Below are 22,936 nucleotides of genomic sequence, written 5' to 3' on the forward strand. Positions count from 1 at the left end.
CATGGGATGAATGGGAATTGTGGGGATAATAGCACGGGAAAAGAAAGGAATTGTGGGAACAGGAACTCAACAGTGGAGTAATGGGAACTGTGTGAAAAGGGAGGGATCCTGGAAGAGGTCTGGAATTGTGGGAACAGGAAAGCAACATTGGAAGAACAGGAATTGTGGGAACAAGGTGTGCTCACGGGAGAGGTACAGGCTGTAAGAACAAGATATCACATGGATGAATGGGAATTGTGGCAACAACAGGCATCATGGGAAAAGTAAAGTACTGTGGGAACAGGAAGGCAACATTGGGTGAATGGGAATTGTGGGAACAAGGAGGACTGCTGGGAAGATGGAATTGTGGAGCCAGAGAGGAATGTTGGGAATAGCATGGAATTCTAGGAATAAGCGGAGATCACAGTAGAAGTATGGAATTGTGGGAACAGGAAGACAACATCAGTGAATGAGAATTGTGGGGACAATAAGCATCATGGGAGAAGTATGGAATGGTGGGAACAGGAGGAATGCTGGGAGCAGTATGGAATTCTGGGAACAGGAAATCACCATTGGATGAATGGGAATGGTGGGAACAAGAAAGAATGCTGGAAGAACTATGGAATTGTGGGAACTAGGAGGCATGCTGGAAGTGTGGAATTACGGGAAAAGGCATCATGTAAAAAGTATGGAATTGTGGGACCAACAGGCATCCTGGTAGAAGAATGGAATCGTGTGAACAGGGAGTCAACACGCAGTGAATGGGAACTGTGGAAACAATAAGCATCATGGGAGAAGTACAGAATTGTGGGAACAGGAGGAATGCTGGGAGCAGTATGGAATTGTTGGAACAAGGAGGAGTGCGTACAGCAATATGGACTTGTGGAAACAGGAAGTCAACACCCAGTGAATGGGAATTGTGGGAGCAGTAGGCATCATGGGAGATGTATGGAATTTTTGGAACAGGAAGTCAACAGTTGGTGAATGGGAATTATGGGAATAGTAAATCAACATTGGATGAATGGTTATTGTGGAAAATAGGAGGAATGCTGGGAATAGTATGGAATTGTGGGTATAGTGGGCATCATGGAGAAGTACAGAATTGTGGGAACAGGAAGTCAACACTCAGTGAATAGAAATTGTGGCAACAATAAGCATCATGGAGGGCCTCCCTGGTAGCACAAGGGTTAAACACAGCACTATGAAGCAATCCGCAGCCTCTGCAGCATGAGTTCGATCCCCGGCCAGCCAGGGAACAACTCACCTGTCTCGCCTGCTGCTCCCGTCAGCAGTGTATTTCAGTCATTCTGCCTGTTCTGTTCCCTGCTCTGTCTCTGGTGAATCCTCTCACCCACACATCTGGCCTGTACTCCGGTTCTTGTATAAATAAATCAATCTTAAAAAAGAACAAACAATAAACATCATAGAAGAAGTATGGAATTGTGGAAACAAGGAGGAATGGTTGAAGCAGTATGTAATTGTGGGTACAATAGGCATCATGGGAGAAGTATTGAATCCTGGGAACAGGAAGTCAACACTCAGTGAATGGGAACTGTGGGAACAACAGGCATCATGGGAGAAGTATGGAATTGTGGGGGCAAGGAAGGATGCTGGGAGCAGTATGGAATTGTGGGAACAATAGGCATCATGGTAGCAGTACGGAATTATGGGAACAGGAGGAATGCTGGGAACATTAGGGAATTATGGGAGCAAGGTAGAATGCTGGGAGAAGTATATAGACTTGTGGGAACAACAGGCATCATGGGAGAAGTATGTAATTGTGGGAACAGGAGGAATGCTGGGAGCACAATGGACTTGCGGGAACAAGGAGGACTGCTGGGAGAATATTGAATTGTGGGAACAGGAGGAATGCTGGGAGCATTATGGGAATAAGGAGGAATGCTGGGAGAAGTATGGAATTGTGGGAACAAGAGGCATCATGGGAGATGTATGGAAATCGTGGAACAGGAAGTCAACACTCAGGGAATGGGAATTATGGGAATAGTAAGTCAACATTGGGTGAATGGGAATTGTGGGAACAAAGAGGAATTATAGGAGAAGTATGGAATTCTGGGAACAGAAGTCAACATTGCATGAATGGGAACTGTGGGAACAAGGAAGCATGCTGGGAAAAATATGTAATCGTGAAAAGGATGTGCGTTCATTCAAGTTCAACAGCTGTAGCAGGAATCTTTCTCATTTACTTCCATCCACGGACAACAATGACACTCCAGACATTATCACCACGACCAGACCTGCCCTTCCTCACAGGGTTGGATTCCAAGGATCTAATCCTTAAAGCGTCAAGGCATCTCATTCCAAATCTGAGCCCTATAATCACGCCATTGCTATGCTACTCACATCCTCTGCCGTTAAGAGGCCATTAAACAAACATAATCCTTGAATTAAAGCAACGTTTGCCAACACCTGCGACATAGTAATCCCCCTCACTGCTAACTTGCTAAGAGATTTTGCCAAATGTAAATCATCTACCTCTCACTGCTTATTTCTACCACACCCAATAAAACTAATCCCCTCCATAGCTAATCTATCAAATGCCTCTTGATTGAGAGCATTTTTGCCAAATGTACTATTTCCAACAACCTAACCCCACAACCACCTCACAGGCGAGTCTGCCTGTTATCCGAAATGAAGGGGCCCGTTTCTCTAACAGGTTTCATGGTGACACTAGAACTTACCCTAATAATACAAAACCTAGGGGCCACCCTGGTCACGCAAGGGTTAAGACACAGCCTGTGAAGCTGTCCGCAATCTCTGCAGCATGAGTTCATCCCCGGTCCGTCAGGGAGCAACCCACATGGCGCACAGACCTCTCCTGTCTCGCCCGCTGCTCCCCTCAGCAGTGTATTTCAGTCAGTCCGCCTGTTCTGTTCCCCGCTCTGTCTCTGGTGAGACACGCCCCCCCCAAACCTCTGGCCTACACCTGAGTTCTTGTATGCATAAATAAATCTTAAAAAATATATATATACACTCTAACATTCCCTCTCCTGCAACATCCACAAATTTCAAACCTGTCAGGATATTTCCTGACCATCATACACCACCTACCATCTCCAATCACACTGTCCCTCAAAAGCCAGCATCAACGCTGTGGCACTGAGCATGGATGGAAAATGTTTACCCAAAACTAGTAGTTCCCAATTCAAAAGGACGTGTCCATACTCCTTTCTCACCAAAAAAGGCCTAATTAAGCTGCATCTTCTTTTACACAGCACATGGATCTTGAGCCTCGTACAACTGTCTCCACGAGCAACTTCTGTTACAACGGGTCACGACTCCCTGCAGCACCAACCACCACAGCCGGCTGGGCCCACAGTGTGGCCCGCGGCCTTCTCACTTGCGCACCCGGCACCTGCAGGACCCGGAGCGTCCCCTTTTCCACCCAGCATGACAATTCCTAACTGTCATCATTTCACGCGAACCCCCCCTCACAGGACCTTTCTTACTAACCCTGAAAGATACAGCCCCAATACACCTGTACGAGAGACGCGGATCTCAAGGTGTCCATGTCCACAGCCCTTGCGCAGCCAGACACGCCCGCACGCACCCGGAGCAGACTAAAAAGGCCATGAAAGCCACAGACAACCCACTACTATTTCATACAATTCCACACCCAGCCCCAGCGCTCAGAATGAACCCCAAACCTGGACTGGGGAGAGGGGAGGTATTTCAAAAAAGAAAAAATTTAACCCCAAACCACCATAAATTGCAGTTTTTGTAGAAAAACCCAAGTAAGTATCAAAGCAACACTGAAAACGTAACTTGTGACAGCTTGAGGAACAGCAGAAAAAGGAGGGAAGTGGACCTACCTCCTGGCGGAAGCGTCAGGGTCGTCTGAGGGGTGAGGCCGGTCACCTCTCTCGGGGTCTGGACCCCCGGCAGGCCAGCCAGGCGACGGCACGCCGCATGCCTACGGGGGGGCAATGGGGAGGGGAGGACAGGTTACGCTCCAGGAAAGCCTGAGGCCAGTGCGTGCTCCAAACAGTGGGGGATCTGAGGGGGAACAGGTGACCCTCAAGCCAAAGGGAGCAACAGGGCCGTGACCCCCCCACACACATACACACAACCCTCGAGCCAAAGTGAGCCCCTCCGTGCGCGTTTACGGCGCGGCTGTCACAGGCCGCAAGGCAACAGCAAATGCACACCGCCAGGCGGGCAGGGTCTCACCTTGCACCCGGACTGCACGCCATACACCCCTGCAGCCAGCCAAGCCCGGCTCCGGCACGTGGAGCCCAATTTCCTCACCTTCCACCAACGTCCTCCCGTAGTTGATCCACCCCCCATCACCACCTTCTCGCCCCCAGGCGGGTCCCCTGTCAACCCCCACAGGCCAGGGTCACGAGCCGGGAACAGCTGCAGAACAATCACAAGACAACACCCAGCAGCCTCCAGGGCAACCACGTGAAGCCAAGCTCGCCCGGCCCCTCCCGCATCGCTCTCCTTTCCTCTCTGCTACACTCCGAAGGCCTGACGCCACGGCCGGCTCACTGGCGCGTCACAGTGTCTCGGGGATGCCTGCGGGCCTGGGTCACGCCGGTGTCCATCGGCTCACCTCTTCTTGCCACTGTCCTCAGTCAGAAGATGTGCCCATTGGGGAGACCGGCTCCCCCTCCAGAGTCCTCCTCAACCCAAGGGCCAGAGCTGGCACGGTGCTTATCCGCAAGCCTCTGAAACAAAGCTGGCTGCCGTGAGTCCAAAACACGGCTGAGAAGAGGACCAGGCAGCTCTGAAGAAAGTGTAGCCAGGCTAGAGGGCGTCCAGGCAAGGCCAGCCAGGGCGGGACTAGGCAGGGAGCACCCCCAACGTGGACAGAGGCTGGTGCTCACAGACTGAAACCCCAGGGCCCACCAGAGCTTCCTCCCACAGCTGAGGCACCTGCTCCCCAAGGCCACTCCCAGGCTGCTGCCCAACGCAGAGGCCAGGAGACATCCCTTCAGCTCTGGCAAAGACCGACCCGTCTCTCGCTGCCTGGGGGCCAGACAAGCAGAAGTTGGCATCTTTGCCTGGAGAGTGGGGTGGACAGGACGCTGCAGGGGTGCGGAGTGTGCATGTGGTGCTGGACATGGGGGAACGCACGCCCCACCTAGAAAAGCTGAAACGACACATCTCTTTGGCTCTTGGCATCAAGGTGGGGGCTGCTATCTCGGGGCATCCTCAAGGAAGCGAAGCAGCTTCCCCACAGTGCCCCCTTGTGGTCCCGCCCATGCCTGTGGAGCCACAGGAAGCCCAAAACACAAAAGCAGGAGGTCCTGGCCAACTATCCCAAGTGGAAGCACACCCCACTCTTGCTGGGAAGGGGGCGGCACTCAGCAGGGCTCTCTGCACCATGCCGGGAAAGGCCCGGACCTTCCGACGGGCCTGCACGCCAGCCACAACCTGCACGCCCGCCCTGTCTGCAAACCGAATCTTCTTCTCGAAATACACTTGGCCTTGTTTGAGCTGGCAGAGCTGGACACATGGCCGATGACCAGTGCACCGGCCAGGACCCATCACCCCGTGTCCCTGCCCAGATCTGCCCTGGCCAGGGTGGGACTTGGCCCCGGCCCTTGCCTTGGCCCCTCCTGCTGCCGTCTCCGAGCCGGCCACGGCCCTGCTCCTGCCTCGCGCCCTCCGCCGCGGCCGCGCCTCCCCCACGCATGTTCACGAGCTGCGCAGAGTCCGAGGCGGGCCGGGGGCTCGGTCACAACGACTTTATTGCATTTACTTCTGGGCGACGCGGTGGGACGCACTCCCCCCACGGCCAGCCCCGGGCCGGGGGGTAACGGAGAGGGCGCAGGTTTGCTCCCCACGGAGTTCTCCTGCCTGTCCCACGCCCAGGGCGCTCCTCTCACCAGCAAGCGCGGCCCGGGGAAACTCCAGCAGGTGAGGAGAGGAAGACCCGGGGGGATGCGAAAGGGCAGAGATGCGGGGTGGGAAGGTTTCACAGGAAGACGAAGGTGGGGTGGAGGGAAGGGCAGGCTGGGGGCCCCGCCGCGCCCCTCACAGGTCTCCGTGCAGCTGCGGCCCAGAGTCGACCTGCGTCCCACCGCGGGGCGGGCTGGCCACGCGGATCTCCACGGTGCTGGCGTCAGAGCCTGAGGAGGGAAGGACAGAAGAGCTCGCTGGTGTGTTCCGGGCTCCCGGCGGTGTCTGCGAGGGGCAAAGGGACGTCAGCCCACGACACCGATGACCCTGGTGCGAAACGTCCTACAGAACCAGCCAGGGCCGCGGGTGGAAGCCACAGACTGTTTCCACGCCGTCCTCTCTTGCCTGGGGAGAAGGTGCGGGGCCGGGAGGAAGAGGCAGGAGAGGGACTCCTGAGGCCAGCTGCTCACGCGTCCTGGGGGGACGGGGCCGGGGCTGGCACTGAGCCCTCCACGCTCCTGGACAGGAAACAGCACCCCCTGAAGGTTTCCGGGGGTTCCCAAGATGACAACCAGCCAGGTTTTCCTTCGTCGTTCTGTGAGGACCATTTCTCTTGACTTTTAGTCCCGAGGGAAATTCTACTTCCTTATAAAGATGGTGTTTTGGACAAAGTCATCCTAAGAAATTCCACACGGTCCCGTCTCAGTCAACTCTTGCCCCAGAGGCAAACCAGGACGCACCAGCCAACTCTCCCACCCCCGTGTGTGGTGGGGGGGCCATGGAAACCTTCAGCGCCTCCCCATGCTCACCACATCAAGCGCCAACAGCCGGGTACAACGGCATCCGGCCCCACGCCGCGCCCCCCGCGCCCCTCGAGCCCTCCGCCCGTCCCCGCCGCGGCACCCGCAGACTCTCATTGGCCGTCGCAGCCTCGTCTGCGGGGTGATCTTCCCCGGCTCCCCCCGCCTGCTCAGCGGCCCCCAGCCCTTCCCCGCTTCTCCCAAGCCCCAGCACAGCCCCCGCGGTTTCTGTTCCCACGAGCAGGGCCAACGAGCTCAGCAGGCCCACTAAGGCTCTAGGACTCTCTTCAGCTGTCCCCCCCATTGACAAAGAACCTGCCCCTGCCTGCTGGCACCAGACTGCATCACCCGGTGTTAGAAATAAAGACAAGATGGGGTTTTACACACACTTCTCAAGTTTGGTGGCAGGGGTTAAACACAGCGCCGTCAAGCTGTCTGCAGCCTCTGCAGCACAAGTTGGGTCCCCGGCCAGGGAGCTACCCACAGGGCGCAGCAGACCTCTCCTGTCTCCCCGCTGCTCCCCTCAGCAGCGGATTTCAGTGGATCCGCCTGTTCTGCTCCGCACTCTGTCTCTGGGGAGTGCTCTCACCCCACCCCCGGCATCTCTGGCCTGCACCCCAGCTCTTGCATGCATAAATAAATCCTTAAAAAACAAAAATGCCATCCAAGCCAAGAGGGACCCGGTTAGCATCAATACCAAGCAACTGTGCTTAATAACCCAGGGAAGGCACGTGACAATACGCAAGAGGGTGACGAGATGCAAAGCAGCTACTGCACGTATCCACTGCCCCACATGCAGCGTTCTAGAGATTCCTCGAACTGCCCCCTCCCGACCAGACCGCCCGGTTGTTGGGAAAGGATTTCCAGGGGAGGGCTGGGGCTGCTCTGTCTCACCACCTGTCTGGGCAGATGGCACATTACCTTCAGAGAGCAGGCTCAGGGCCTCGTCAGAAGCATGCCCCCTGCCGCAGACCTCCTTCCTGGAAGCGGGGCTCTGCCGGGGAGCACAGGAGCCCTCTGGGGACCCGTGAGCCTGCTCAGTGGCCGATGTCGTCAGGGATTGCCACTGGAGCTCCTTCCGGGAAGCCTGGGCGTTCAGGCCGCATCCTGTCCAGCCGTGGAAGGCCAGGGACAAGAGGAACCCTTGGGCTGGATTCAGGATTCCCTGGGAGGAGAGAAAGACAGTGGGTCAGCGTGAGTGGTGGCGAGCGCGGGGGCGGGGGCACTGGAGGAGCAAGAAGGGAGGAAGGAGGCCACAGAGGAGGGCTCAGGACGCGGGACAGGTGAGCGCAGCACCATCACCCTGGCCGAGCTTCCCAGCCTGCCAGTCAGGCTCTGGTTTCACACAGGTCTGTGCACTCCACTTGCGTGTGCTGGAGGGCAGTGAAGCCATCAGGCTTCTGGCGCCACTGGCCTCTGCAGTGCCACCTGCGGCCTTGATCGTGCTAATGCAGAAGGCTCTCGGGAGCACGTATACACGTGAAGCCGAGCAGGGGGGCCCGGCCAGACTCCACGCAAAGCTGGGGTGGGGCAGTTACTGGGTGGGGCAGTTACACTGGCCGTATCTGGACGTACCCACGGTGTTCCCACATCATTTTGTGCATTTCTTTGCAATATATTTTTCATACGTGTTATGTGGTTGGCATTAGTGTAATTTCACATTCTGCGTTTTTCACTTGCATAATTGTCATTTTTGGCACCTGCATGCCTTCCAGACAAAAGGCCAGATTTACTTCCTAGTGGCCCTTTCTCGCTTTCATCTGGGCTGCCCACGTGCTCGACAGTTACTCTACAGGGGATGCCTTCATTTCCGTGCCGTTTTGTTCGAGCCAAGTTCCTTCAAGCTCAATCCCTGCCTCTCTGGGTCCGCCTGAAAGGTCCCCCACGGGCCACAGCCCACCTCAGCGACCCTGAGCGGCACCATTTGCTGACAACCCACCGGAGCAGGACCAGCCAGTGCTTTAAGTCCAAATGTCAGGAACCAGTGACAGGTTTAAGTAGCAACACATAGACTTCAGTGAGGTATTTTCTCCTTCCGGTGTTTTCAAGAAAACACAACAAAATATCTCAGGCTCTGAGAAAATAATGGTGCTTTCCCGAGGGGAAGGGACAGGAGGAATGGGTAGAGGGTCACATGACGGTGTGACTAGGACTTGGAGGGCGATGAAGTGTGGCCTCTACATACACTGAGGCACGAAGGTGTGCACCCAACACTTACACGGTACCTGAGCAAATGGCAAGTTGAAAGAACAAGCGTGTGGGCCTCCCTGGTGGCGCAGGGATTAAAGAAAGCTCTATCAAGCTATCGCCAACCCTTGCAGCGTAAGTTTGATCCCCGGCCAGCCAGAAAGCTACCCACATGGCGCAGCAGACCTCTCCTATCTCCCCGCTGCCCCCCTCAGCAGTGGATTTCAGTCTGTCTGATCTGTTGCCCACTCTGTCTCTGGTGAATCCTCTCACCCCCCCCCCCACCCCACACCTCTGCCCTGTACCCCAGTTCCTGTGTGCATAAATAAATAAATCTTTAAAAATTAAAAAAAAAAAAAGAAAAGCCTGGGCCTACCAGAATACACCACGTGGTCTTGGCTGCATTTCTCACATGCTTTAAAGAGCCTGCGTGGATGTCCGGTTGCATTTCAAGATAGAGTAAAAGGCTTTCGTTGATGATATTTGACAACCAGCTGTGAAAGAGAAGACGGCCCAGTGTGAAAGGACAAGCAGCAGAATTAGTTTTCAAATGTCGAGGTTCAGGGCATGTGTCCAAGACCTCAAAGTCCTGGAGGGGTGGCCAATCAGCAGCAAGGAGGAAGGCACACACCGAGGATTTCGGGTAAGGATGTCCTCCTGCCGGAGAGGAGCAGGGCCCTCCCACCGCCTAAGGGACTAGGGCCCCGCACAACAGCAGGTAACCCGGCGCGTGTTCTTTCTTTTGATGGAGACCCCAAAAATCTCATTGTGACATGTCGTGTTGAATTTTGTTACGGCTGCTAGACCTGCGAGGTTGGGAATGGCGAGCCCAGTGTGTATTTAGAGGCAGGGCGTTGACAGCTCTCCCAGGAAACTGTCCCAACAAGCCTCCTTGCACCAGCCATGTGCACCACCGAGGCATGCTCTGTCTTGCAAAGTATCGCTTCACGGCAGCCAAGGGTTTTCTGATCCAGTCTGTTTAGCACTGATGACGTATCTAGTCTCGATTACAGATCTAGCCTTGAAACATCCACCTGAAATAAGCAGGCAGGTACCAGAGCCAGGGCAAACTGCGGCGAGAAGTATAGCTTGGCCTGCTGTCCGTCTTTCTGGACTGAGCAAGGAGTCATCACACCACAGATGTGCCCTTGCCCTCCTGTCTCCTCAGGAGACAGATACGGGACCCTGGCGTCTAGTGCAGGCCCGTGGTTGGGGTGGAAGGCGTGGGCAAGCACTGCAGGTCGGCACTGACCCTAGCAACGGCCCCGTTCTCAAGGCACATGGCTGGGATGCTCAAAACTTAAGTGGGGACATCTTGTTCTAGCTTTCTGTCGCTAGTTTGAGGAGACCTGAGGACCTTTCCAGAAGTCAAGATGGAATTCGTTTCCATCTTGATGCATTTCCTTAAAGGGCACCAAGCACATTTCCAAGGATTTCCTTACCAAAGACTCTCCCCTTGGGAATGGTGGGATCGCACAGAGCAAGACAAAACACCAGTGTTTGTACGTCCCTCCCCATGCATCAAGAAAAACAGAAGAAAGTTACCAAATGACTAAAACCAGCATGATTTTGAAAAATCGGATCTTGACCCCGGCTCCCATCCGTCTCTCGTTGTCTGTGTAGACGCCTTGCCTTCCTTTCAGTAACGAGGTCACTGTGGACAGACGGAGGAGAACCACATGGGTGGCCAAAGTTTGTTTCTTGAGCGCCGGGAGGACATGGAGCCAGAAGGGAGCCCATAACAGCAGGCAAAGCCGGGCACTACCAAGTGTCCCCCATCTTCCCGGTTGGTGCTCGTGGAGTCCGGGGAACAGAGGCCTGAAGACTTCATTCTGAAGTCAGTTTAGATTTACCTACAATCTGCAAATGTAGTAGAGAGTTCTGGCAGCCCTATGCTAGCCCCGCCCAGCGCCGACACTTTCCACACCGTGGGCACACGTGTCGTAACTATGGAATCTACACAGCTACACTGCCTGACTGAACTCGGGTTTCTGGGGCCTCCCTGGTGGCGCAAGGGGTTAAGCGTCAGCGCTGTGAAGGTATCCGCAGCCTCTGCAGCATGAGTTTGATCCCTGGCCGGCCAGGGAGCAACCCACATGGCATAGCAGACCTCTGCTGTCTCACCCGCTGCTCCCCTCAGCAGTGGATTTCAGTCGGTCGGCCTGTTCTGCTCCCCACTCTGTCTCTGGTGAATCCTCTCACCCCCTGCATCTCCACCCTTACCCCAGCTCTTGTATGCATAAATAATGAATAAATCTTTAAAAAATAAATCAATAAACTCGGGTTTGTGGCCTTCATGGGCTCAGGAACTGCATTTTTAAAGGTTTGTATTTGCTATGCAAAGGTAATTTACACTTGCTATATTAAAATGTTCAAAATTATTCCTTATCAATAAGCTGGAAAATCTAAAAAAAAAAACCCAGAGAAAAATTAATGACCAAGGTTCTACTTGTCAGTACATTTCTTCCCTGTCTTTTTCCTTTGGATCATTTTATTTTGATGTCATTGAAAGGCTAAATTTTTTGCAGTAAGAAAAACAGCTCCTTTTAAGACATTATTCTAAGTGTGTGAACCATTCCCAGTGGCTGCGAACTAACTATTGACGAGTCCCACAGCGAGGGCTGAGGTGCAGAGACCCCCTGGGAGGGGCACGTGCTGACTCTCATCCTGCACTAACACTCCAGAGGCAGGCGGCTGGAAAGCAGCTCCAGGCCCACACCCCTGGGGGTGCGAGGGGCGGGACACCGGTCCCAGCTCAGCCCAGAGGCCTCTCCCCACCACCACCCTTACCCACATTCACCCCACTTCCTGTGCGCTACTCCCCATCTCCTGCCCGACTGAGGAAAGACCCGGTCATCACAAGAGCCCGTGGCAAGGGCCATGCTGGTGGCCCCGCACCGGACGCCCCTGTCACCCACCTGCAGTCACTGTCTTGTGGAACAGGATGGGGTTGACCGCCAGGACCAGCAGCAGCGGCAGGTAGGTGGTGACGTAGTGCGGGATGGCATGCTCCAGACCCCGCTCACACCTGGGGGAAGCTGAGTCACTCTCAAAAGCGCCACCTGACCTCAATGAGGCCTGCGTAGCCGAACGCCAGGAGAGCAGACAGAGCAAAGTGGGACGCACAGTGCCTGACGCTGGCCGAGGGGAGCCTGTGACTCACTTCTCCCGCTGGGAATGGCGGGACCAGGAGACTCCTGGGCTCCTTAGAGAGGCACCAAGGCCCCTGCTGGGAAGACATGGAGGAAGGGGCTGCTGGACGCCCCCCACCGGGCACTCAGGGACCAGTGAGGTCTGGGCAAAGGCGGGCTGGCACCAGGCCAGATCCTGCCCCGCCCAAGGAGCAACTCAAGTCCCCCAGTTCGCACGTCAAAGGACATCTGTTCTCGGGGTGATGAAGGACACTCACTCCAGGGGGTCTTTCCAGGGAGAAGCACCAGAGCTTTTACTGACGGGGTCCTCGGGCACCCCGGGGCATGGTGCAGGGCACACAGGTGTCACTGAGGTGTCACACACAGGTGCGGCATCAGGAAGAGACGCGTAATGTGGAAGAAAATGGTACCAGGGAGAGGGGACAGGCAGGCAGAGCGGACAGAGGAAGGCTTGAAAGGACGGGCCGCGTGGAAACCCTGGGGCCGGGCAGCTCTCGTGAACCCAGCGGCGCCGGCTCCCTTGGGTCAGACACCATGTCCCCAGGGCCCCCAGGTGAAGGAGGATGGTACAAACCCCCTCACAGCTGAGTTCAAACCGCCCCCCACCACCACTTATCCCTCTTAAAGTTCCTCGGGATCGACGCACGCTGTGCGCACCAGGGCGACTGGAGACGTCCAGCTGAGTGGCCGCCGAGTGGAGAGAAGGGGTGGGGGGCCACCCCCCAGCAGAGTTTCTGTCAGGGAAGAGCTAGTATTGATGCTTCATGGGCTGCACAGCCTCTGAGGAAACTACTCAGCGGCACAGGCCAGGCGCCAACAAGACTCTACTTATACCAGCAGCAGGCAGCAGGGTCTGCCCCCAGGGCTGTGCTGACCCTGGTCCACAGGCCACCTCTATTTTTCAGATTCTATTGGCCGTTACAGCCTGTGTCCTTGCAGGTACACGGAGGCTTCTCCCATGGGGGCAATGATGAGACTGATCCTCGAAAGACAACGTGGCTCTAGCTCAGAGGCCACCGTCCGTCAGCCCGTGTCCAGGAAGGCCAAGAGCACAGCCTGGAAGCGGCAGCCACAGAGCAGAGATTTAGAATTAGCTCTGCTGAGTGAGCCTGATCCTCCCACATCATCTCAAACTCACTCTCGAATGCCAAACTCCCCTGCTCAGCCAGAGAGTCGATTAGAGCAAAGGAACGGGTCTGGGAAGCTGCATCCATCCAGAGGGCACAGCGTGTGCACTCAGAGGACACAGCTAGAGCGCTGCATCTACACGCACAAAAGGGTCACACCTAGAGCTCCACACACAAACTTGTGTGCAGAGGCACACGCCACACAGCGTGTAAAGACGGGTAGGAGAGCCAGCCTGGGGTCACGGGCAGGTCGAGGACAGGCACTGGGGCAGGTCACCTGGGCGCGGCTCACCTGGCGCAGCTTACCTGGACACGGAGGGCGAGTAGAGCATGAGGACGCCCTCCACACAGAGCAGGCCGGCCAGGCCCCAGGCCATGATGTGGTAGAGCAGAAGGGTGCTAGGACAGAGGCAGAGGCGCTGCCTGAGAACACGGCAGGAGGCCGGGGTGGAAACTCCCCAACAACCCGGCACCGTGAACCAGGACCGCAAACCGCAGCCAGCAGCTAGAGACCCGTTTTGGGTTTTCCCCTAATTGTGAAATTCATACAACACAAAACTCACCTTTGAAGAGAAGCACCCAGAAGTAAAGGGGACAACTCAGAAATAAACAAGGTGAACAAGTCCATGTGCCGAGGATAGTCACGGGCTGTGCACGCTCCACCTGGCTCCATCCACACAGTCCCCTCACCCCAAAGGAAGCCACACCTATGCTAAGCACCCACGCCCCATCCCGCCTCCCGGGGGAGCCCTCCTCTGACCGCTGTCTCTGTGGATGGGCCTCTTCTGGACACTTCTCCCCAGGGCGCCATGTCGCCCCTTTGCCTGGGCTTCCCTGCCACAGCATCACCTGGCGAGGGCTGGCGGTCACCCAGCAGGGCCTGCTACCCCGAGCGGAGCCCCATCCCTGCTCTCCTGGACTTAATGAGGGGTCTCTGAGCTCAAGACAGAGGTGATTGTTGCTGCACCACCTGAGCAGAACCAGTTCCTTCTTCGCTGCCCACCTGTGTCCACTCCCCTGTGTCCCCTGAAGAGCTACAAGCCTGGACAGGACTGGTATTTAAAAAAAAAAAAAAAAAGATTTAGAGTCTGCCTTTAGCCTTTTATAAAAAGGAGCTGCCCTCCACAGTTCCTGGGGGAGATGCAGCCAACGGGTTCTGATCAACTGTCATTCTGGGAAATGCTCTGGGGGTTCAGTGGCAGCCCCAGCCTCCCCTCACACGACCACAGCACGCTGGTTCCCTCAGCCAGCACCTCAGTCCTGCAGACCTCCGGACCACCAGATAGGCGTCGACAGCGTAGCAGAACAGCCACCAGAAGCAGGCGCTGTACAACAGCTGGATCCACATCTGCAACAGGGATAGCCTGGCGTCAGAGCTCTTGCAAACGAGACCCAGACTGCCCCAGCCGTGAAATGAGCTGGCGGCCGCGGGCTTCCTCTGACGTCCAGGGTCGGCACATGAAAGGCTGGAGGACACAGGGAAAGCCGGCAGCCCAGGTGGAGGGGCGCCGGCCGCAGGGGGCCTGTCTCAGCTGCTCAGCTGGATGGCAGCCACTGCCCTGCCTGGCGGCCATGGAGCTCTGTGCACTGCCTCAGCCCAGAGGACTCCTGGGCTCTCTGTCCCAGAGGCTCTTTTGCTACAAATGAGTGAGTGTGGGCAGGAAGACTCGCAAGTCAGTCCCAGCAGAAGGGGACCATCTGATGGGGGCACAAGGTGGCTGGATCCCTGGCTTGGGCTGAGTGAGAACGGCTCCCTGGCCCATGGAGCAGGGCTGAGAGGCATGGGGAGGGCTGGGCAGAGAGGCTGGCAATTCTGCGGGGGGCGTCACACAGCACCAGGGGCTGGGCTGGGCAGGGAGGCTGGCAATTGTGCCCAGCATCAGGCACATGGAGCTCCTGCACTGGATGGCAACTCAGCATGCTGAGCATTACAGATGTATGCAGTCACAGCTTTTTCTGCAAATGTGCACATATCACGTTCACTAGATACAGAAATACAGGTGCCAAGCATGCATCTGACCACATACATGACTGTGCACCCCCCAACACATCAACAACCTCCCTGGCCCTTTCTCCTTTTCCCTGCCATGCAATGTAAGGACTTGGGAGGGGGAGGGACAGCCCACAGCAGAGGGGCTGCTCTGAACAGGACAGTGCCCCGGGAGGGGCTCTGCACCAACCCAGGGCTGGCCCCGCTCAGCTTCCAGAGCCAGAGGTGTAGGCAGGGGATGTGCCCTGTGGAGCTGCATTTCCACACACCCCAGGGAGCGCACCCAGGGCAAAGGAGGGCCTACTCACCGCAGTGCCCACGCAGAAGGCCACAGGCCCAATGGCGGTGCCATTCACCTCAACGAAATCTGGGAATCCCAACCACACGGCAGAGCGGACGGCGATGCCTGAGGGAAAACCAGAGGCTGTCAGTTGTCTGGTCCTGACCCAGATCTGAAGCTGACTTGCTGCTTCATGAAGATGGCGGCGGGCCAGGAGAACGGAAGAATAGGCAGACGCTGGGGGAAAGGTCAGGAAGGGAAAAGCACACACATTGGTGCGGGGAGGGAGGGCGAGGCTGAGGCTGAGCTACTCAGAAAGTAGCCATTCCTGGCCAACAAACCGCACTCGAACCTCCTCAGCCACGGCTGAGTCCCTACCTCGCTGGTTTGTTCGGCATTAAGAAGCAGGGATGTAAATATCTCTTGGCCATATTTTTCATGCCCATGGTAACTCACCCCGACACGAAAATGCATTCCTGGAAAAGCACAACTGTGAGGTGTAAGGAGTTCTATCATTCTTTAAAAAAAAAAATGCATTTTGCACAAATTAGCTCACTGTAACTTGCTATTTATTTAATAACAAATAACTTATTTGAGAGTTTTTCGTGTTATTATACCCAAATATCTAACTGTCCTCAAAATAGCATATACCTAAAGTAAACATTATGGTTCTTTATGTAATACTTGGAAAAGGGCACAGAGTCACATGCTGCCTGCCTGTGCACGGATGTACGAATGCCCGGCAGGTACAACCCTGTAACGTGCTACCTACACGCACCTACATCCATGTAACACACTACCCCGTGGACACATGCAGTCCACTACCCGACAGCACTGTGAAGGTACTGGGACGTGCTGGGACACCCCCCCTCCCCAGGTCTAAAAGCCACTTCCCAGACTGAAGTCTGAACCGTGATACCACCCAGCAGCTTCTGCAAGACTCTGCAGCCTGAAGGTAAAGCAGGTCTTTTCACCCCCACTGATGACAGGGTGTGGGGGGGGGGGACCAGATCAAAATTGAACAATGGGGGAGGCAGCATTTGCTTCTCTGCAGGGCATTCTTCTAGAGAGGAAGCGATTAAATCCTGCACAGCCTTCCTTCAACATTAACTTAGCTTGAGGCTGGGACAATGGACAAGCAGAAGCCCCTGGGGTCAAAAATAACTACGTTCTGTCTGTGACTCACTGCTCCCACCTACTGAAACTAAACTCAGAATGGTGTTTACTGACCAGTCCCTGCATCCCAGTATCTGCCGGACGCTTCCGGGTTCCAACCCTCACACTGATTACCTAACAGAGTCTTATTGCTGAGACGTGACGTCATGCGGCCTGCAGCCAGGTACATGCTCTGTGGAACACAACTAAGGGGACTATGAAACATCAAAAAGCTTAAGGTAAACCCCACTATCCAGTCACAGCTAACAAAGCCACTGCTATCAAAACCACCACTTCGGGCCTCCCTGCTGGCGCAAGGGGGAAAGCACAGCACGATGAAGCAATCCCCGGGCGGCCAGGGAGCTACCCACATGGCGCAGCAGACCTCTGCTGGCTCGCCCGCTGCTCCCCTCAGCAGTGGATTTCAGTCTGTCTGCCTGTTCTGCTCCCCGCTGTCTCTGGTGAATCCTCTCACTGCACCCCACCCCAGACCTCTGGCCTGTACCCCAGCTCTTGTATGCATAAAAATTTTTAAAAAACACACACTGCTTCTCTTCTGCGTGCTCCTTAGTGTTTTCAGCATTCAGCATCTTCTGAGCTCCGTAAACGCCCAGCGAGTTAGGTGCCCACATCCTCATCTTTCAGCCAGATGGTCAGCTGCCCAAGTCTTCCCCTCACTTTTGCTTCTGCTCATTTTGTTAACGTGCAGACGGAGGGGTCCTCCAGAGCCCCTAAATTTGCACGCTCTAAATGGGTTCTGCCATTCGATGCATACAGACAAAGCATATTCTTAGTATCTAAGACTTTTTAAAAAGAAGAACTTTAACAGGATTTGTGTGCACAGAGAAAAGAAAGAATAATAACAGTTTCCCCATCCTCTCGTGGGTTAATGTCCAGCCAAACAGGGTTGGCCCAAAAGCTGCCACACATCTAAGGCACCATAGGAACCCCCGGGAAGGGGCAGAGGGGGCCAGGCAAGGCTGGAAGGAAAGGAGCAAAATCAAAGCACAAGTCAAGGTAACGGCTGCCATTGCCAGCCTCCCTCGGGGTCTCTCGTCCAAGTCCCCTGAGCCCCCGAGGGCAAGCAAGCATGCCTCCCCCCTCTTTCCTCCAAGGCCCCCCTCCCACGTCTTCCCTAGCTTCCCCCCGCGCGCAGCTCCAACATGGACAGACCCTCCAGGGAGCTGTGTGGACAAAGTGCCGGGGGTCTGAGGTCGGCAAGGGCTGGGGTTGCAGGTGAAGCCAGGACTTGGGTCCGTGCCAGTCTCCCTACACTCGTATGTGAGACAACTTCCAAACTGAGACGTGAACCCAAAAGGCCAGCATGATCTAGCTCAGGAGTCTGCCAAAGGCGACCGCGGGCTTGGCAAAGTTTCTGCGAAGGGCAGATCGTAATGACTGGAGGCTTCGTGGGCCAGTTTCTCTCTCCGGTTTCCCTCCACCCGGGCAAAAGTGGCCCCACCCGGCAGCCAGGGCGGGAGCCTGGTCCCCCAAAACCACACTAAGGGATGCTAATGCTCACATGCCAGGGGATATTACTTTGATTTTGAAAAAAGGCTTTTTTTGTTCATAATCACCTGCCTATTTTATTCATAAAATTTCACATTTCTTATTTGATAACATTTCCCAAACAGAATAAAACGCACTTTAAAAAGTAAAACCACTCAGTCCTGGCGGGGGGAGGGGGCGGCAGCGGGCAGGGTCTGCAGCCCTGGGGAAGCCGGTTGCAGCCCAGCCCCGCTGGGGAGGGGGCCACACACAGGACACTGGCCCGGCCTGCCCCTGCTGGCACAGTTAGTGGACGCGGAGACTCCCGGGTGCCGCTGCGGGGCCCTGCCTAAATCACAGCCAACTCTCTCATTCAGCGCAAGCGCCTCAGGACTTCATCTTCACCGACTGTCTCAGTGTTGTTTTTTTTTTAGGGTCCCGTCTCACAAGCGCCTCCTCCAGCTCCTCTCCTGTCTGTGCTAAGCCGTGTAGGGTACCGCGCATCGTCAGGCTTTCCTGCCCCCCGCCGTGCATGGCTGCTGGATCCCGCGGTCCCCAAGGCACGCCCGATGGCGGCACCTGGAGGGGTGCGGGCATGCGTAAGTGGGTGCACCTGGGCCCCGGCTGGGCTGATAAGGGTGGTGCCAGGGAGACGCCAGCAGAAGCAGAACCAGCAGAAGCTGAACCACGAGCAGCAGAGGGAACGCGGGAGAGCCCAGAAAGAGTGGAGACTCGCAGGGGGCTGGGAGGCCCGCCTCCTCCCGGCTCCGGCCTGCCGTGTACCTGGTAAATCCCAATAAAAGCCTGCAGAAGCCCCGCGGGCTCCAGGACTCCCCCTTGACCCCGCCGGCCCGGATCACACAGAGCCTGCCCTGTGCCCAAGCCCGCCGCCGCAGTCGGGAGACGCCCCGCCTTACCCAAGCTGCGGGCCCGGCGCCCTCGCCCGCGCGCCCACCGGGTCGCAGCCAGGCGCCGCCCCCCGGCAGCAGCAGGTCTGACCGCCGGCCGGTGGGCCCTCTGCGGGCCTCGGGCCAATCACACCCGCCGGGGCGAGCGCTTCGCCCAGCGCAGGGCGGAGCCAACCGCGCGCGCATCCTCACCCGCGTGCAGAGCAGGTCACAAGCCGCAGGTGTGCGCCCTCGCCGGCGTGCGGAGCAAGTCACAAGCCGCACGTGTGCGGAGCAAGTCACAGGCCGCAGGTGCGCGCCGTCACGCCAGCACCCCCCGGGTCCCAACGCGGGCCGCGCGCCCTCACCCGGGCATCTCCCGGGTCCCAACCCGGGCCAAGCACCGTCACCCCGGTACCCACCGTGTCCCAACCCGGGCCAACCGCCCTCACCCCACCACCCATCGCGTCCCAACCCGGGGCCGAGCGCCCTCACCCCGGCACCCCCGGGTCCCAGCCCGGGCCGCGCGCCCTCACCCCGGCACCCCCGGGTCCCTAGCGGGGCCGCGCGCCCTCACCCCGGCACCCCCGGGTCCCAAGCCGGGCTGCGCGCCCTCACCCCGGCACTCCCCGGGTCCCTAGCGGGGCCGCGCGCCCTCACCCCGGCACTCCCCGGGTCCCAGCCCGGGCCCGCGCCCTCACCCCGGCACCCCCCGGGTCCCTAGCGGGGCCGCGCGCCCTCACCCCGGCACTCCCCGGGTCCCAAGCCGGGCTGAGCGCCCTCACCCCGGCACTCCCCGGGTCCCTAGCGGGGCCGCGCGCCCTCACCCCGGCACCCCCGGGTCCCAAGCCGGGCTGCGCGCCCTCACCCCGGCACTCCCGGGTCCCAGCCCGGGCCCGCGCCCTCACGCCGGTACTCCCCCCCTCCCACCGGGTCCCTAGCGGGGCCGCGCGCCCTCACCCCGGCACTCCCCGGGTCCCAAGCCGGGGCCGCGCCCTCACCCCGGCACTCCCCGGGTCCCAAGCCGGGCTGCGCGCCCTCACCCCGGCACCCCCCGGGTCCCTAGCGGAGCCGCGCGCCCTCACCCCGGCACCCCCGGGTCCCAGCCCGGGCCGCGCGCTCTCACCCCGGCACCCCCGCCCCCGCGGGTCCCAGCCCGGGCCGCGCGCTCTCACCCCGGCACCCCCGGGTCCCAGCCCGGGCCGCGCGCTCTCACCCCGGCACTCCCGGGTCCCAGCCCGGGCCCGCGCCCTCACGCCGGTACTCCCCCCCCACACCGGGTCCCTAGCGGGGCCGCGCGCCCTCACCCAGGCACCCCCCGGGTCCCAGCCCGGGCCGCGCGCTCTCACCCCGGCACCCCCCCCCCGCGGGTCCCGGCCCGGGCCCGCGCCTCACCCAGGCAGCCGAGCAGGTCGCAGGCGGAGGCGGCGCGCAGGATGCGGGCCGAGGCGGCCGGGGACGCGGGGGGCGCGCGGGGGCCCGCGGGCCGGCGCCCGGGCAGCAGCGGCAGGAGGCCGAGCGCCAGGCGGAGCGCGCCGCTGCCCAGGCACAGCGCGTGGACCGCCCGCGGCTGGAAGCTCAGCACGAGCTGCGTGGCGGCGTCGCGCGCGGGGCAGCAGGAGGCGCCCAGGCGCGGGGAGGCCATGGCCGCGCTGGCGGCCGCCGCTCGCGAGTGCCGGGACCCCGCCGGCCGCGCCAGGGGCCGCGCGGGCCGCGAGGGCGTCATGTGCCCGGCCCGCCCCGGCCGGCGGGCGCCGCGAGGCCTCACGAGGGGGCGGCCGGCGGGGGCCGCGGGCGGGGAGGGAGCGGGGGAGGGGCCGGCGGCGGGGCCGCGGGGAGGGGAGGCGCGGCCGGGCCCCCCAGGTCCGCTTTCCGGCGGACCCCGGCCTCGGGGCGGCGCGGCCCCTCCCCGCTCCGCCGGCGCGCGCGGGCCGCGCGCTCCACACGCGCCCGGGGCTCGGCGGGCGGCTCCGGGCACCCGAACGCGGCCCCACACGGCCCCAGGGCGAAGAGAGCCTGTTTCTGGGCCCTCTCCGCCATGGGGGAATCCCACGGAGGCCGGATTTGCTTTAAAATCAACACATCAAGGCTAAAGAAAGGGGAAACTAGGGCCCCCAACTGGACCCGCACACACTTTTGCACCTTCACTTCGGCGCTGTCCCATTTTTATTCGACAGCACTACAGTTGTGGTTTAGACGTTCCCCACTCTCTCTGGCGAATCCCCTCACCCCCCCCCACTTCTGACCCGTACCCCAGTTCTTGTATGCACAAATAAATGTTTAAAAACGTAAATAGACATTCTATTTCTTTAAACATTTATTTATGCCCCAGAGACAGCGTGGGAACAGAGTAGCAGGCAGACTGAAACCCGCTGCAGAGGGGAGCAGCGGGCGAGGCGAGAGGTCTGCTGCGCCATGAGGGTAGCTCCCTGACCCTACCGGGGATGGAACTGGCGCTGTCGAGGCTTCAGATCAGCTTCATGGTGCTGTGCTTAACCCCTTGCGCCACCAGGGAGGCCCCTAAACAGATATTCTAAATCAGCTTCTGATTTGGTAATGGTTTAGAGGAGGATCATCTTCGGGTTTATGAGATCTGAGCAACTTTAGTTTCTATTTTTTCATCATACATTGAAAATCGTCCTTAATTCTATATGCACAAAAGCTTTTCGGTTTTTTAAAAAAGATTTTTATTGATTTACACATACAAGAGCTGGGGTGTAGGCCAGAGGTGGGGGGGAGCTGAGAGGATTCCCCAGAGACAGAGTTGGGGGCAGAGCAGGCGGATCTGCTGAAATCCACTGCTGTCCGGGAGACAGGAGAGGTCTGCTGCGCCATGTGGGTCAGCGCCCTGGCCAGGATTGAACTCATGCCACAGTGGCTGGGGATAGCTTGATGGTGCTGAGACTTTAACCCCTGTGCCACCAAGGAGGCCCTGCACACAAAAGCTTTTAAATTGCATGAGTACTATTGATAATAAATGAAGTTCAAGAGTGAAAATACAAACCCCTCTCTCCTTTTTGGCTTTACTAACAAAAGCTTTATTTTTTTTTCAATGGAAAAAACCCCGCCATCCTTAGCTTCATTATATTTATCATCATCCATAAGCAGACACCCTTGACCTCAATTGAGGTCCCCTCGCTTGTTTTTTTTTTTAATCCACCAGAAGTCGAGAGACCCCAGAGTCATCCTCAGTTCTCTTACTGGGCACTCAATGCAAGCACATGCACTCCCACCCAGCGCCCTTCTGCCCTGCCACCAGCTTTGCATTTTTAAGTAAGTCAGGCAAAGCCTGAGCTCAGCATCTGCACCTTCTTTACGCAAGGTCAGGGCTTCCTGCCTGGGCCCACGGAGGCCGCCCTGCCAGATGGGAAGCTGGGCCTCAAACAAAGGGCTGCCCGCGCCACCACCTGAACAGCATCCGACCTGGCACAAGCAGAGGTGGCTGCTTTGCTAAACGCCTGCACAGGGCCACCAGGGACAAAAGCCTGACCCTGTCAGCTGCTGGGCGCTGCTGGCCCACGGTGGCTGAGTCCTTTACAAAGCACGATCCTGGGCCTCCTTCCCTTCCCTTTTGGATACAGGTGGCTTCTGGCGGTCAGTGCGTGGACGGAGCTTCCACAGGCAGAAAGGCAAAGGCAGCGCCTCTGCAGCTGCGGGACATGGAGAGCGCTGGGTGTCCAGTCTACACACGTCATCCCAGGGGCAGCTGATTCGTACCTGAGATGCACGTACCTCTCTCTGCTTCCCGAGGGCGAATCTGTGGGTCTTGGACCACTCACGTGTCCGGCGTTGAGAGGCAGGTTCCCAGGGGTCACTGGTCAGAATTACCTGGGGAGGGAAACTGGTAAAAAGGAAGACCCCCAGGTTGCATCCATTCAGATGGGCCCCAGACCAAGCTAGCAGAAGGAACGGTCTCCCCAAGATGTCCAGAACACCTCTTCAAGAGTTGTCCCTTTAGCATGTGGATTATATGTGAATATATAAATTAATGTGCATGGTTGTGTTCCCATAGTGTTATTTACAAAG

General features: G+C 57.8%; 1 protein-coding gene across 1 annotated transcript; it reads right to left on the reverse strand.

Annotated features, from left to right (window-relative positions):
• Positions 1-5,979: 5,979 nt before the first annotated feature.
• Positions 5,980-20,555, reverse strand: GPR143 (G protein-coupled receptor 143; the record flags this gene model as incomplete). The annotated part of the gene is made up of 9 exons (XM_084258178.1): positions 5,980-6,074; positions 7,566-7,809; positions 9,208-9,325; positions 10,377-10,485; positions 11,750-11,859; positions 13,417-13,509; positions 14,364-14,458; positions 15,409-15,506; positions 20,306-20,555. The coding sequence occupies 9 exons, from the start codon at positions 20,553-20,555 to the stop codon at positions 5,980-5,982; spliced, it is 1,212 nt and encodes a 403-aa protein (XP_084114304.1).
• Positions 20,556-22,936: the final 2,381 nt, after the last annotated feature.

The sequence above is a fragment of the Talpa europaea genome (assembly GCF_964194135.1).
Source record: "Talpa europaea genome assembly, chromosome: X".
In the NCBI taxonomy this organism is placed as follows: domain Eukaryota; kingdom Metazoa; phylum Chordata; class Mammalia; order Eulipotyphla; family Talpidae; genus Talpa; species Talpa europaea.